The sequence below is a fragment of the Cupressus sempervirens genome, chromosome 9 (assembly GCF_028749045.1).
Source record: "Cupressus sempervirens isolate cs-2001-9-10 chromosome 9, ASM2874904v1, whole genome shotgun sequence".
Lineage (NCBI taxonomy): Eukaryota > Viridiplantae > Streptophyta > Pinopsida > Cupressales > Cupressaceae > Cupressus > Cupressus sempervirens.
In genome coordinates, this window is record NC_143126.1 from 763159236 (window position 1) to 763173760 (window position 14525).

At 33.6% G+C, this 14525-nt stretch overlaps 1 protein-coding gene across 5 annotated transcripts in view; it reads right to left on the minus strand.

Annotated features, from left to right (window-relative positions):
- Positions 1 to 2032: 2032 nt before the first annotated feature.
- The window catches only part of LOC149540914 (calcium-dependent mitochondrial ATP-magnesium/phosphate carrier protein 2-like), a 45267-nt gene continuing 32774 nt past the window's right edge, over positions 2033 to 14525 (minus strand). For 2 of the 5 annotated variants that reach the window (XM_089801976.1, XM_089801975.1), the window contains exons 3-4: positions 2693 to 2783; positions 2033 to 2577 (exon numbers count right to left, since the gene is read on the minus strand). In XM_089801976.1, coding sequence (XP_089658102.1) covers positions 2385 to 2577; positions 2693 to 2783 — 284 coding nt within the window. In that variant the 3' untranslated portion in view covers positions 2033 to 2384. Of the gene's footprint in view, positions 2578 to 2655; positions 2784 to 10218; positions 10394 to 14525 lie in introns of those variants that run through there. The other 3 variants (XM_089801977.1, XM_089801978.1, XM_089801979.1) reach the window with 2 other exon arrangements.

Consider the following 14525-nt stretch of genomic DNA (forward strand, 5'->3'; position numbering starts at 1 on the left):
GATGGCATAGACTCAACGCTTGAGAAGATCAAGCAAGTTATAAATGAGGAGCAAGATCTGCAAGAGACCTTTTTCAAACAAGTGCACAACATTGTTTTTGACATATGGAACAAAATGACCACTCCATTACATTTGCTTGCCTATGCCTTGACCCCCAAATACTATAGCTCAAAATATTGTAGTCTACCAGGAAAGTTGCCACCATATAGAGATATGGAAGTGTTTGACAAGTACCAAACAACATTTAAAAGACTATTTCTTGATGATGATATGAGAGATGTAATCATGAATTAGTTCGTAGAGTTTGTCAATGCTAGAGGTCTAAGTAATAGTTCTTCATCATCGGTTCAAGAAGGATGCTCATGGTTGGTGGTACCTCTATGGCCAGAAATTTCAAACATTGCAACCCCTTGCAATCAAAGTTATATCACAGGTAAGTTTTATTTTTAAAAAATTAGCTCACTTTATCTTCATAAGAATCATGACTAGAAAGTGATTTTAATTTTTTATAAGATTGAATTAATCCTTTTTTAATTGCTTACCCTTTGTTGTCTTCATAGGTTGCTAGTTCCTCTCCATCAAAAAGAAATTGGAGCACTTGTTCTTTCATCCATTTGGTGAAGCACAATAGGTTGCAATCAAAAAAAGCAGAGAACCTGGTATTTGTGCATAACAACTTGCGTCTTCTTTCACACAAGAGTCAAAAATACAAAGGAGAGACAAAAAAGTGAGATGTAGGCATAGAGATTGCGGACTTAGATGCTTCCACTGCTCGGCTTACAATTGATGATTTTGACGACTTTGATGTCAATACCATTGTTGTTTCTGCTACTGATCCCATTGGCCTTGGCGCAAATAATACCGGAGAAGAAGATGAAGATTGAAGAACTTAGAATATTAATAAATTTTCATTCCATTAGTTAAACAATGAACGAGAAAAAATGATTCTTGAACTTGATTTTTTAAATGTTTTCAATCTTTGATGTTGAAGTTGATTGCACTATGTTACTATGATGGTATGAACACTATGATTACAAGTTTAACTGTTTATGTTGTTTTAAATTTTTTTTTGTTTAAATGTGTTTATACTGCTATGCTACATGTGAACCAGTTCTCGAACTTCGAACTTTGAACCGAACCCAAACCGGTAACTTAGCTTCTTTAAATTAAAAATAAATAAATTAATTCAAGTTTAAAAAGTGGCAAGTGACCTAATGAATACCAGACCGTGTGCTAGATTATTTAAATTAAAGCCAGCACTCTACCATGATTTGCTCTTTCACTGTTTCTATCTTACAAAGTTCAAAGATCTGGAAATTTAGGAAAAAAGCCTCAAATACAGTCATTGGGTATACTTGAGGCAAAGTTTTCATCTTCAGATATTGTTGTAACAAAAGACAAATTCAATGAAAGATGATTTTTATTAGTTAGTGGTTCAGATGTACCATGTTTAGAACATGAAGCCATCCAACATGCAATCCGGAGTTGCTCCTCAAATGTTTTTAGATGCAAGTTTCCGTCCTCATAAGATACCCTTGTGATTTATGTAAAATGTTTTTTAAAACATTAAGACCCCATTCAATCTCATTCAATTAAACATTAGAAGGTTAGTGAAAATGATTCAATCAAATAAATAGATTTTGCATGAAGCAAATTATCCCCTCCTCTCAAATTAATCCAGACACCATCAAAAGCAGTTACTTTGGACATCATCCATAAACCTTTCCAAAAAATATCATTCCATCAATCTTGGCTCAAAATCCACAAGCAATGTTGATCCCAAAACCTCCTCCCCAGAGTCCTCGCCTACCAAAATTATAGGAGCAGAAATGTTCTATTGAGAAAAGTTTTAAAATCAATGAGAAAATTCATATGTTTTGACTTTGCTACATAAGATGCTTCCGGTTGGGAAAAATAATCCAGATGACCGGAATGTTCCTGAAAAACATATAACAGATACAAATGCCTAGTTTAAAGTTCAGGAATGTTTCAAAAAAATGAGCCTGTTACAAAACAGACACTTCCAGCCAAATGTTAAAGGTGCCTGTGGCAGATGCCCTTCATATATATTAGATATTATTTTTAAAAAATTGTACGTTACAAGTAAGTGAAGGAACGTGATGAAATTATATGTTACTATGGTAAGGAGCCGAGAAGATACATTCCAAAATTCCTGTAGAAAATTAAATTTTGATCAAGCCCAGAAGATCAAACAGAAGAAGACAATCTCTGGTGATGATCCCTGGTATCCTCAATAAAAATCATGACCTAAAAATAACTCTGGAGGGCTTTTCGCCATCTCATTGACACTAAATTTTATCGCCATTATCCTGTCACTTATCCAAGGACCAAAAATAAATGAGGCTATGTTTCAAATATCTTCCTCAATCAAGATCTAGCACCTTTTTCATTTTCTCATACACCATATAAGTGATACTAGCTGCTGGAACCACCTTCAATAAATTGGGCCCAAGTCCTTTATAGAATGCAATTAGTCCTTCATGCCGTAGGGTTCTCCAAAACACATCAAGCATGCCTTCATACCTTGAAGGTGAATTCAATGGTTGAGCTTGTAACCTACAGGCCACTAAAATATCAGGTAACAATCAAAGCACAAACATTAATGACATTCAATTTTCAATAGAAGCAGTATACATTTTGCATGTACTTGACAGCTCCGATTAAGATTTACCGTGTCCTTATAAGTTGCAAAGGATAAACACAAGTTGCTCCAAGAGCACCCGAAATTGTTCCACATCCTAGTTGCACAAGAGGACCTGGTTCTGCAAAATTCCATGCACCAAAACAAAACAAATAATAAACTCTGAGCATGTCTATTAAAACAATACTTAGGACCAGAAATCTACAAGAAAATATGAATCGTGTATTCAAATGGCCCAAATTTGATAGTTTATAGCTATATGGAAGATTTGTGTGGTGCAATTTAATATTGACAAAACAGAACCCTTGAATTGTCAAGCCTAATATGCTGTGTTTAGAATCACTAAATGAGTCTCTTACATTGTAAAGCCACTTTCTACCAAGGTGTAACAAGGACATCTGCTACTATAGCTTTCTAATCTGTCAGAATTCATTTGCACCTTGACGCAGATGGTTGGCAGCAAAAAATTTAGACAAAAAGATATTAACAAGAACCTTTCAATAAAAGACATCTTCAAACAAATTGTCCTGAAGCATATGTTCAGGCAGAAACAAAATACATAACTGGGAAGTCGTATAACTTCTTGAGTGGGAACTCTTAGTTTTGAGTGTGCACATAAGATTTGATGGATTATCTACAAGGTTTCAAAGTGTGAAAAAGACATAAGAATTATAAAGAATATATTGTCTCTGCTTTATTCAATATCTACGCAGAAACAAAAGTTCATAAAGAATTGGTCTCATTTTACTTTGAAAAATCATTTTAGTTTCAAGACATGGAGATTGATGACATTTCAACACCATGGCATCATGCCCTCGAAAATGCAAGACTCCAAGATGTAAAGTTTAAGAGATCTTTATTGGAGGAGACTAAACAAAAGTAGTTTCAGTTTGGAGATTACTTTGATCCTTGAGAACCTTGAGTTTCTAATTTGAATGCTTGACTTCTTCCTTTTATGTGTGTCTAATAATAATTAATCACTGCTAAAGTATGTGAGAAGATTTCCTGATAGAAAGATTCATGTAAGTACAATATATTCAATATATGATTTGTAGTATTCTGATTTAATCTGAGATCAATATGCCACTGTTATTGATATGATCTGCAGATTCAATAGAGCATGTGTGTGTGTGTGTATGTTGAAACACAATCATGTAGGGGCATGACCCTACGTGATCATGCCTCAACATATATGTAATTGCATCGCATCATAACTAAACACAAAACACCCAGTACTAATTGGTGTGTAAGACAAGACAGAACACCCGATACTAATCGGTGTAGAAGCCAAAGCAAGACACCCAATACTCAATCGGTGTGTGAGAACAAATGTCTGACGTAATTATTCAATCAGGATTCATGATCCCGAATAATTTATATTATCTATGAATGGCAAGTCATTAATAAATAGACTCTCACTGATAATCGGCATGGACAGATTACACACACACACATACGACAATGAATATGAATAATCAATACTTCATTATATCATCTATTTTAGATGTTTCAATTCACTGAGAAGCTAACATTCTTAACACTCTCTTTAGCAATGAGGGATTTGAAACAGATATATATATATATATATACAAAAGTTTTTAATACCACTTAATTGTGGTTAATCAATTATGGTGTCTGGCCAAATCCGGCCCAAAGTACCATAACAATAAATTTTCATGGTGTTCGGCAAAATCCGGCCATCAATGTGTCCGAAAAATCCGGCTTGAAGAACAATGATAACACTTCAACACTTTTGGTGTTAGAAGATACATCAACTATTGATAAGATCGTCACCTTACAATAGTGACCTTAAACACATATGAAAGATCATCACCTTTCATTTTACAAGTTTGCAAACAATCTAATTTTCACTTATTCATGAATATATAAATTTACAAATGTATTTACAAATTTGTCATACCAAGTTTACCTCTGAAGTACTCTATTTTCATCAAGTTGCAAGAGGTTTGGCGAAAATGTCATCATTTTGATCATTAGTGCTCATGTAAATCAGCTTGATCACATTTCTGTCAACCATGTCTGATATAATAGTATGGAGTTTCATTGTGCTTGGGCGATTGTGGAAGACCAAATTAGCAGAAAGTTTGATGCAGCTCTGTTTATCACAATGAATCACTGTGGGCTCTAGTTGCTTTCCAAACAATCCAAATAATAGCTTTCTCAATCATTCTGCTTCGTGAGCTCCCACGGAGGCTGCCATATATTCAGCTTTGGTGGAACTTAAGGCAACTGTAGGTTGTTTTCTACTGAACCATGATATCATCGCCGACCCAAGACTGAAACAAGATCTTGTTGTACTCTTGCGGTTTATGGAGCAACCAGCCCAATCAAAACCAGTATAACCTTCAAGTTTGATTTCAACATTTATGTATTTTAATCCAAGACCAATAGTGCCACGTAGATAGCTCAAGATATGTTTAGCAGCCATCAAATGAATCTTCTTTGGTTCACACATGAAATGACTTAAGACATTGGTGGCATAGCAGATATTAGACCTAGTACTTAGTAAATACATGAGCAATCCAATGATTTGTCTGTAGAGAGTAGGATCAATCATAGTTGGAAAACTCAGACTCAGCAACTACTCGCCAAGCCTCCTAAAAGTTTATTTAGGAAAATATCGGCCATTTAAAAAAAAAACTCGGGAACCTTAAAAAAACGCTAAAATTTAATTCAAAACACATTTTTTTGCAAATTTCAATGAGAAGATGCATCTAATGTGTTACTTAAAGAGAACACAAAAGAACCAAGAAGAGTTTAGATATATATAAATGCATACTGGGTACAAAATCGCATTCTCATGCAGAATGTTGATGGTGGGAAGCATAATAGTAAATAGTTTGTGTCAAACCAAAACTAAATACATCATTACAATCACATCTTCCTCTTCCCAGCTCTACTAGCATATTGTAATTATCTATTTTACATAATATATATGGGGTTTTTGCCTTTTGTTTTTTGTTTTTATTTTTTTATTTTTTTATTTTTTTAAGAGTTTTTTCTAAAAAACCTCGCCAATGTTTTCAAAAAAATCAGTGATTAATCGGCTATTTTTTCTCTAGCCGAGTCACAATTAAATCTAGGAAAAACTCATTGCTTCCAAAAACTCAGCGATTAGTAGAAACTCGTCGATTTTTCAGCAATTATGCCAACTATGGGATCAATAGTAACTGAATTTACAGCTTCCTCTTTTAGTTTGTGTAGATTAGTTTCCATTAGAGTTGCTAGGGGTTTGTTGTCCATCATTTCAAATCTAGTCAAGATGTCTTGAGTCTAGTTCCCTTGATTTAGAAAAATATGATCTTTCTTTTGACATACCTCTAGGCCCAAAAAAACAGTGTAGTAGGCCTAGATCCTTCATTTCAAATTCAGCTACAAGATCTTGTTTGCATCTTTCAATTAGGTGATCATTTCCCATTATTAATAGATCATCAACATGGAAAACAAGTATTAACATATCATCATTAGAAATTTTGAAGTATATGTTAAGATCAACTTCGTTCTTTGAGTATCTTGATTTGTTGAGGTAGCTATCTATCCTTTCATACCAAGCTTGAGGCGCTTGTTTGAGGCCATAGAGAGCTTTCTTGAGTTTATATACATATACATTCTAATCTTTTATAACAAAACCTTCAAGTTGTTCAATATATACTCCTTCATTAATGATCCCATTCAAGAATGCGGTCTTGACATCCATTTGATGTATCTTCCATCCTTTGGATGCTGCAATTGCAATAATTGTTCTTACCGAAGTGTATCGAACAGTTGGACCAAAAGTTTCCTCATAATCAATGCCTGCCTTCTGAGAAAAACCTCGAGCAACAAACCTTGCTTTATGTTTTTCAATACTGTCATTTGAAGCATATTTGATTTTGTATAACCACTTTGATGAAACAACTGATTTGTCTTTTGGTCTAGGTACAATATCCCAAACATCATTTTGTAATATAGATGATATTCTTCAACCATAGCATCTTTCGAAGCTTTTAGGGCTTCTTCAACAATTGATGGTTCAAATTTAGTAAGCTCAATTATTAATGTAGTGTAACAAGATTTGTTTTTGGTTTTCTTGCTTTCCCTGGAAATTTCATCTGGCTCAACATTATTTTTTTCAATCATTTTTCTTGCCCATAACGGCCTTTTCTTGATATTAGAGATGTCTCTATTTTCTGTATCTGGAAATGATTCATTCTCTTCTGATATGTTCTCCCTCTTAACTTTAGTTTGTAGATTTTCATCTAAGTCTATGATGGGCTCATCTTTTGTACCTGTTGATAGTTTTAACGCAATGTTTTCCTCAAATATGACATCTCTGCTCTCTTCAACTAATCTTTGTCTAGGTACATAGACTCTATACCCTTTGGAGTTTTCACTGTACCCAACAAATATCCCTTTCTTCCCCAATGGTTCTATCTTAGTTCTTTTTTCTTTAGGTATGTGGATGTAAACAGGACAACCAAAAATTCTCACAAGATTTAAGTTAGGTTTAGTTCTTGTAAAAACTTCTTCAGATCTTATGTTTTCTAGTATTGAGTGTGGGCATCTGTTTTGAATGTATACAACAGTATTGGTGGCCTCCGCCCAAAATGCAAAGTGTAAATTTTGATAATGAAGCATGGATTTTGCTGCTTCAACAATGGTTCTATTTTTTCTTTGTGCTACCCCATTCTGTTGAGGATTATCAAATACTATATACTCCCTCTTAATCCCAATAGAGGTACAAAAGACTCTGGAATTTTCAGCCTCCATTGTCTGATCTTAAGGTTTTAATTCTTTTTTACGTTTGATTTTCCACAATTTTTTTGAATTCTTTAAATTTTGATAGAACCTCATTTGATTCTTTGACCTTTAGAAAATAGATCCAAGTTTTCCTAGAGAAACCATCAATGAATATTATGTAGGTAAGAGAATCCTCCTAGAGAAAGTGTTGGCATAGGTCCACATAAGTCAGAGTGAACTAGTTCTAGAACTGATTTAGACTTGTATTCACTAGGAGAAAAAGGTCTTTTTTATATTCTTTCCTAGAGCACATCCTTTACAGGTGCATATATGCTTCGAATTTAAGCTAGGTGTTCTAGTGGTGATTTTCTCTACATTTGGAAGTGAAATCCAATATGTTGAGCCTTCTATGCCATACTTCATTAGAATTTGCCAATTCATGGTTGAGGGCTTGCTTTTGAATGTTGCGTAGTTTATATAGAGTCCCATCTCTAGTTCCTAAGGTGATAGCATTTTTGAGATTAGTGCTTTTAGGCCAGTACAAAACTTTGTCTTCATTGAAGGTGACTTGAAACCCTTCATCAGCAAGTCCATAGATTGATACTAGATTCCTTTTTATGCCTGGTACAAAAAGAACATCTTTCAATTTTAGTGTAACCCTAGTTCTTAGTTGTATAGAACAGGTCCCAATTCATTTTACTAGATAGGTGGAGTTGTCTCCAATGGTGACTTCTTTAGTGAGATATTTTCCTAAAGTTTCAAACTTATCTTTGAATCTTGTTATATGTCGGGAAGCACCACTATCTATTATCCACAAATTTTCATTAGATTTCATCTCTCTTGATAGGGCAGAATAGAATAACAAATTTTCATCCTTTTTTGTTTCGGCTACGGAAGCTAGGATTTTTTTCCTTTCTGGACAATTTCTGAAGGTATGTCCAAATTTCTCACACTTATAACATTTAACTTTGGAGAAGTCATTTCTTTTGTAATTATTATTCCCTTTCATTTTGTCATATTTCTTTCCTTCGAATTTCCTCTTTTTCCCTTTGTTGTCAGAGACTAAGAAAAGAGCTTGATTTTCTCCCTCTTGATTTGAAATAATCCCTATAGAAATTAGTCTTGTTTCTTCTAATGTGCAATCATTTTTCACTTGACCAAAAGCTAGTATTGAAGGTCTGCTGACAACCTAGATGAATGCTTCCCAAGATATAGGTAATCCTCTAAGTGCTATTATGAATAGTTCTTGGTCTTCTACAATGCTTCCAATAGAAGACAAATGATTTTATATTTCAAAAAAATTTCCAAAGTTGGATGATATTGTTTCTCCTTTCTTCATTTTTGTATTCATCAGTTGATTTTTTTAATGTAATCAATCGACTTGAGTTGTTGATTTCAAATGTATCCTTAATTGTCTTGAATACGTCAAATGCCTTTTTGAGATTTGAGATGGATGGAAGAATATGATCTTTCACTAAATCAACAATAATTTTCCTGGCTTTATTATTTTGTCTTTTCCAAGTGGCCTTTTCTACCTCATCTTTAGGTATTGAAACATCTGACTGAGTGAAAGATTCTAGTTCTAATTCTTCAAGGATTGTAATAATTCGAATTTTCCATGAGAAAAAATTTGCTGCTCCTTCAAGTCTGTCCTCTACTCTAACATTGTTTGACATATTGTCACTTTTGTTTCAAGATTTAAATTTGAAAGTCTCTCTACCGATTTGGCTCTGATACCATGTAAAGTTTAAGAGATCTTTATTGGAGGAGACTAAACAAATGCATTTTCAGTTTTGAGATTACTTTGATCCTTGAGAGCCTTGAATTTCTAATTTGAATGCTTGACTTCTTCCTTTTATGTGTGTCTAATAATAATCACTACTAATGTATGCGAGAAAATTTCCTGGTATAAAGATTCATGTAAGTACAATATATTCAATATATGATTTGTAGTATTCTGATTTAATCTGAGATCGATACGTCGCCGTTATTGATATGATCTGCAGATTGTATAGAGCAAGGATATATATATATATATATATATATATATATATAGATATATATATATATATAGAAACATAATCACGTAGGGGCATGACCCTATGTGATCATGCCTCAACATTTATGTAATTGCACTGCGTCATAACTAAACACAAAACACCCGATACTAATCGGTGTATAAGGCAAGACAGAACACCCGATACTAATCAGTGTATAAGCCAAAGCAAGACACCCAATACTCAATCGGTGTGTGAGAACAAATGTCTGAGGTAGTTAATACAATCAGGATTCATGATCCCGAATACCTTATATCATATATGAATGGCAAGTCACTAGTAAATAGACTCTCACTGATAATTGGTATTTTGCAATATAAGTTTATGACAGATTATATATATGTGACAATGAACATGAATAATCAATACTTCATTATATCATTTATTTTAGATGTTTCAATTCACTAAGAAGCTAACATTCTTAACACAAGAAAAGAAACTCTACAAATTATTTGTCTGCTTCAAATAGATACCAATGGCAAATCAAATTAATATCACATGCTATCACAAGAAAAGTACAATTTCTGAATCTATGGACATGGTTGGATGTACCCTCTCTCTAACTCAAGTAATGCCATGATAAGGTAATGGGATTCCGTAAAGAAACTTTTCTCTCTTACAAGAAAATCTTAGATCTTTATTTCCTTTTGCATGGAAATGATCTCTTACGAAAAAATCAAGCAATTGTTATAATATCCTTCACTTACCAAATTATTGATGCCACTCAAAAACGTTAACTGGTCAAGGGCCCATGATTCATGGTTCTTTGTGATATTTCTATCAGAATTGAATTGTGTAACTTTTGAGTCGAATACATTGACCCATGTTTCATGGAGGCTTCATGAAGGATTCTGTCAACTGTGCAGGAGATTTCCCTCTAATGTCCAATACCTCAAGGAAAGCACTTGGATTTTTATTTCCATGGCCATGTCCACTGTGAATTTTCATCATGTTTCAATAATGCAATAATTGTCAATAATGCTTTTTCTGACTTTAATAAAACTATTATGATAAATAAATATTTTTCTCTGCAACAGATAAAGGAAACCTCTTAAGTCAAAAACTGGAATCCATCCTTGAAAAAGTTTGAAAATCTCTTTTAAAAATAATCAATGCCTTTAAACATGAATATTCAACAAACCATATGAAAGCTATTTGTTTGTGTTCCACAGATTCCCGGATTGTGTCTTCCTTTGCCTATTTGACCAAACATTTGAGGTGGTCAATTGCTTGAACACCAAACATTTCCACAGTAACATAGAGATTTTAGAGCATAAAAATATGCATGCACCAAATTTCTCCTTTGCCCAAACGCAAAATATATGGAGACAAAATCCCTATGGGTTTTCTGTATGAGGCCTTGGAAAAGGTCAAGGAGGCTATTCAACATTTGGATGAGTCAAACAAAAACAAGCATGAACCCATCTGATGCATTATTGATCAGAAGCAGATGAGAAAGTTACGGATGGACGCGAAATATATATAAAGAGAATGGTCATCATGAGAATTTCAAAGTCGTCATACATGAACCACCATTATAAGGGATGAGAGGGAAATTTTGTTTAACTCTACAAATTCAAATAATAGCTACTCTGGAGTTAGGTGGAAAAAAAACATGTATGTTAATTCGCATTCCTTGATTATTTTAACACTTAATTTAAAGTTTACTAAAATCTGTACAAACTTATAAACGTTGTCCCTAAAAATTTGTGGAGGCAATCCAATGCAGCACCATTCATCTTCAAAAGCTTGCCATCCACGTTTTATACAACATTTCTAGTTGTGAGTGCAGTTGGATGTTTTTTAGACCATTCAATCAAAGAAGCACAAGAAGTTGACTCAAACCACTTGGATGACATTTTCTTTGTCCAATTCAACCTTTAGTTGCATGTAAAAAACAGAGGGCTGTGAGTTTTAGAATATTCATTCAAAGAAAGAAAACAAGTTGACTCAAAAACACTTGAATGGCATTTTTTTGTGCAATACAACCTTCACTTGCTTGTAAAATCAAATATCATGCATCTGACCCCAATAACATAGCATTGCAGATTAGCGAGAGAGAGAGAGAGAGAGAGAGAGAGAGCAGAATGGAAAGAAGACATTGAAGCGTTTGAGGAGGCAAAAGACAAGGTTGGCAAACCATTTCATCACATTCACAGCCTGATCCTTTATTTCACACTCCTATTGAAAATGATGCAGCTATACATTTTAAGGACCCCCGCACAATGCTAGCACACTTTAAGCTTTAGTAGCATAAGAAATGTACATTTGTAACGTTTATTTACATTGAAACTAGATATGTGTTTAACTTTTCTTTTAGCCTATGATGTGTATTAAACTCGTTTTTGGTCTATTATGTGTACTGAACTCGTTTTTTATCTATATATGAACAAAAACAGTAATATGCTCTTTAAATTCAATAATATGCATGTTCCTAAAGAAAAAAGCTCCAAAATTATATGTTCAGAAAATTATTTAAATAGTGTTGAGTTTTAAAAAAATGGGTCAAACCAGTTATTTCCAAGTCCAAGTTTAAGAATCCACCAACTCTATTTCTTCTCAATGCCAAACCTCAAACAAAAAGCTATATTTGAAACCCTACCAGAAAACAAATTAAAGTTTAAAACAAACAAATTCTAGCAGATAGCTAAATAACCAGAAAACAAACTGAAAACCCTTAAACCAAAGGGGAAAATGAAACAAATATCTACAAATAAAAGCATGAGCAAGGAAATTGTTACATACTTTTCTAATGCTACCAAAAAACATACCAGATTAGTTCAAGGTCATATAAAATATAGTGAGATCACCTACAATGCACAAAATGTGGTCATTTTGTTAGAGTGAGCTTGAAAAAATTGTGAAAAAATGTGCAGTTTGATGCTTTTTTGGCCAATTGACTATCACCATACACTGATGGGCAAGCTTTCCCCACAAACTCATAAGCGTAGTAGCATCTTGGATGAGTAACTCACTAGCGAACCTCTAGGTGTGTTACTTGCCCAAAAGGGATGCCTCACAAGTCAATGAGTTTTCCAGCAGGTACTTAAACTAGGGTAGAAACACATTTTCTTATTAAAATTTTTACATCATATAAAATTAAGAAAGCCCAATTTTTAATTAAATCTTTAGTCATATTGTCATATAATATTCAAATTACTTTGATACTAATACCTACTGATATTCACACTATCAAGTCATTGCACAAAAGACCAGCATATCAAATATTACATCAAAAAACCCCTTATAAGGCCCTAAAGTGGAGTCACTCATTTCCGATGCCTTGATGGCACAAAGTCTCCGGCTTGTCCTCCATGATAAAATTCTTACTATTGGTCACTACCAAAAAGAAATTTAGATTAGCCCCTTCACTTGTCCTAACTTCCTCAACAAGGAAACTATTATTCATCACACTTAATGTTCTCTTATGTTGCACAAATATGGGAATGAGTCATCATTGTTCGCTTCCATCCTTACACTTTCAAAAATTTATAAGAATGTTGTCCTCTCTTCCTTTGGCTCAACATTGCCCTATGGGGTGTTTCTATGGTTCTATTTAGGATGGATTCATCCAAGGAGTAGACAAATCTACAAAGCAAATAAGAACTTCCAATGCAAGGATGCCCAATTAACTATCACTAGCCATCTCATGCACTAACATGCCTTACATTAACCAAAACATTAAAAAATGTGAAAACCATAGTTCACAGACTCGGACTCATAGAGTACTCGGCAAGCCCAAAAAATTTCACTCGACAAAATCTTGGTCACTTGGAGAGTACTGAAAATTAAAATCTCATAAACATTTTTTTTTGTAAAATTCAATTACCAATTGTATTAATTTGAAAATTGACATAGTGAAAGAGAAAATGTATGAGGTTATAGCAAAAACATGCAAACGATGCATGTTAACCAGTGTTTTACCTGCATCGACATTTTTACCCACATTATTTTGGTGCCTATAAAAACATGGTGGTTAAACTTGTGAAAACTTGCACAACAAAAATCATAGTGTTCACAACTTGCTGAGCTCACAAACTATGGTGAAAAACATATAGTAGAGCTATTTGTGATATTGATGCCAAAAACATCTAGGTCTATCAAACACACTTTCCCCTCTTGAACTTTGGCCATTGCTCTCACTCGCCATGGATTTCCTTTCCCTAAATCACTAATATGTTAGCATGACTCCCAATCATGCGAAATGTAAAAATTTAAGTCTATCAGATTTCCACAATCCATATCAACGTATATTTTCTTTCTGGGATTGATTGTGTAAAAAAAAATTAGCACCAAAGTTTCAGATCATGCTACATCAAGATGTGGGAGAGCAAAGGAACATGAAAATGCAGATTGCAGACTGACAAAGGAATAAAAGAGAAGGGAGGAGGAGAGCAGGCAGATCTGGAAACCAAGGATGACAAGACTACCAAGAGAAAAAACTAAAATAAAAAATAAACAAACCAGAAACTAACTCAACTTGAAGCCTGATAAGAAATAAAATAAAATAGAAAAGGAAAAAATTAAACCATAAGAAAATATAGCGCATGTGTGTGCACAAACATGAAAATGCACATTGCAGACTGAGGAAGGAATAAAAGAGAAGGGAGGGAGAGAGCAGGCAGACCAGGAAACCAAGAATGAGAAGACTACCAAGAGCAAAAAATAAAATAAAAAATAAACAAACCAGAAACTAACCCAACTTGAACCCAATAAGAAATAAAATAAAATAGAAAAGGAAAAAACTAAACCATAAGAAAATATAGCGCATGTGTGCAAAATATTATAAAAAAGAAAGAAGACAAAATATACAAAGAAAAAGTATATAAAATAGTATGAATTTGAAAAGATGAATTAATAATATTTCATATATTAATTTCATATTTTTTAAGTTCATACTATTAAATTTATTAAAGGGTACACAATTACTCTAAAAGTTTGCACAATAATAACTCGTTGCCCACTCCATATAGCAGAACTGTCACCTAAGGGTCATGCAGGAGCAAAAATACAAGGGTACCATACTGCAGCGAAACAATTAGAAGATTGTATAATGATTGCACATA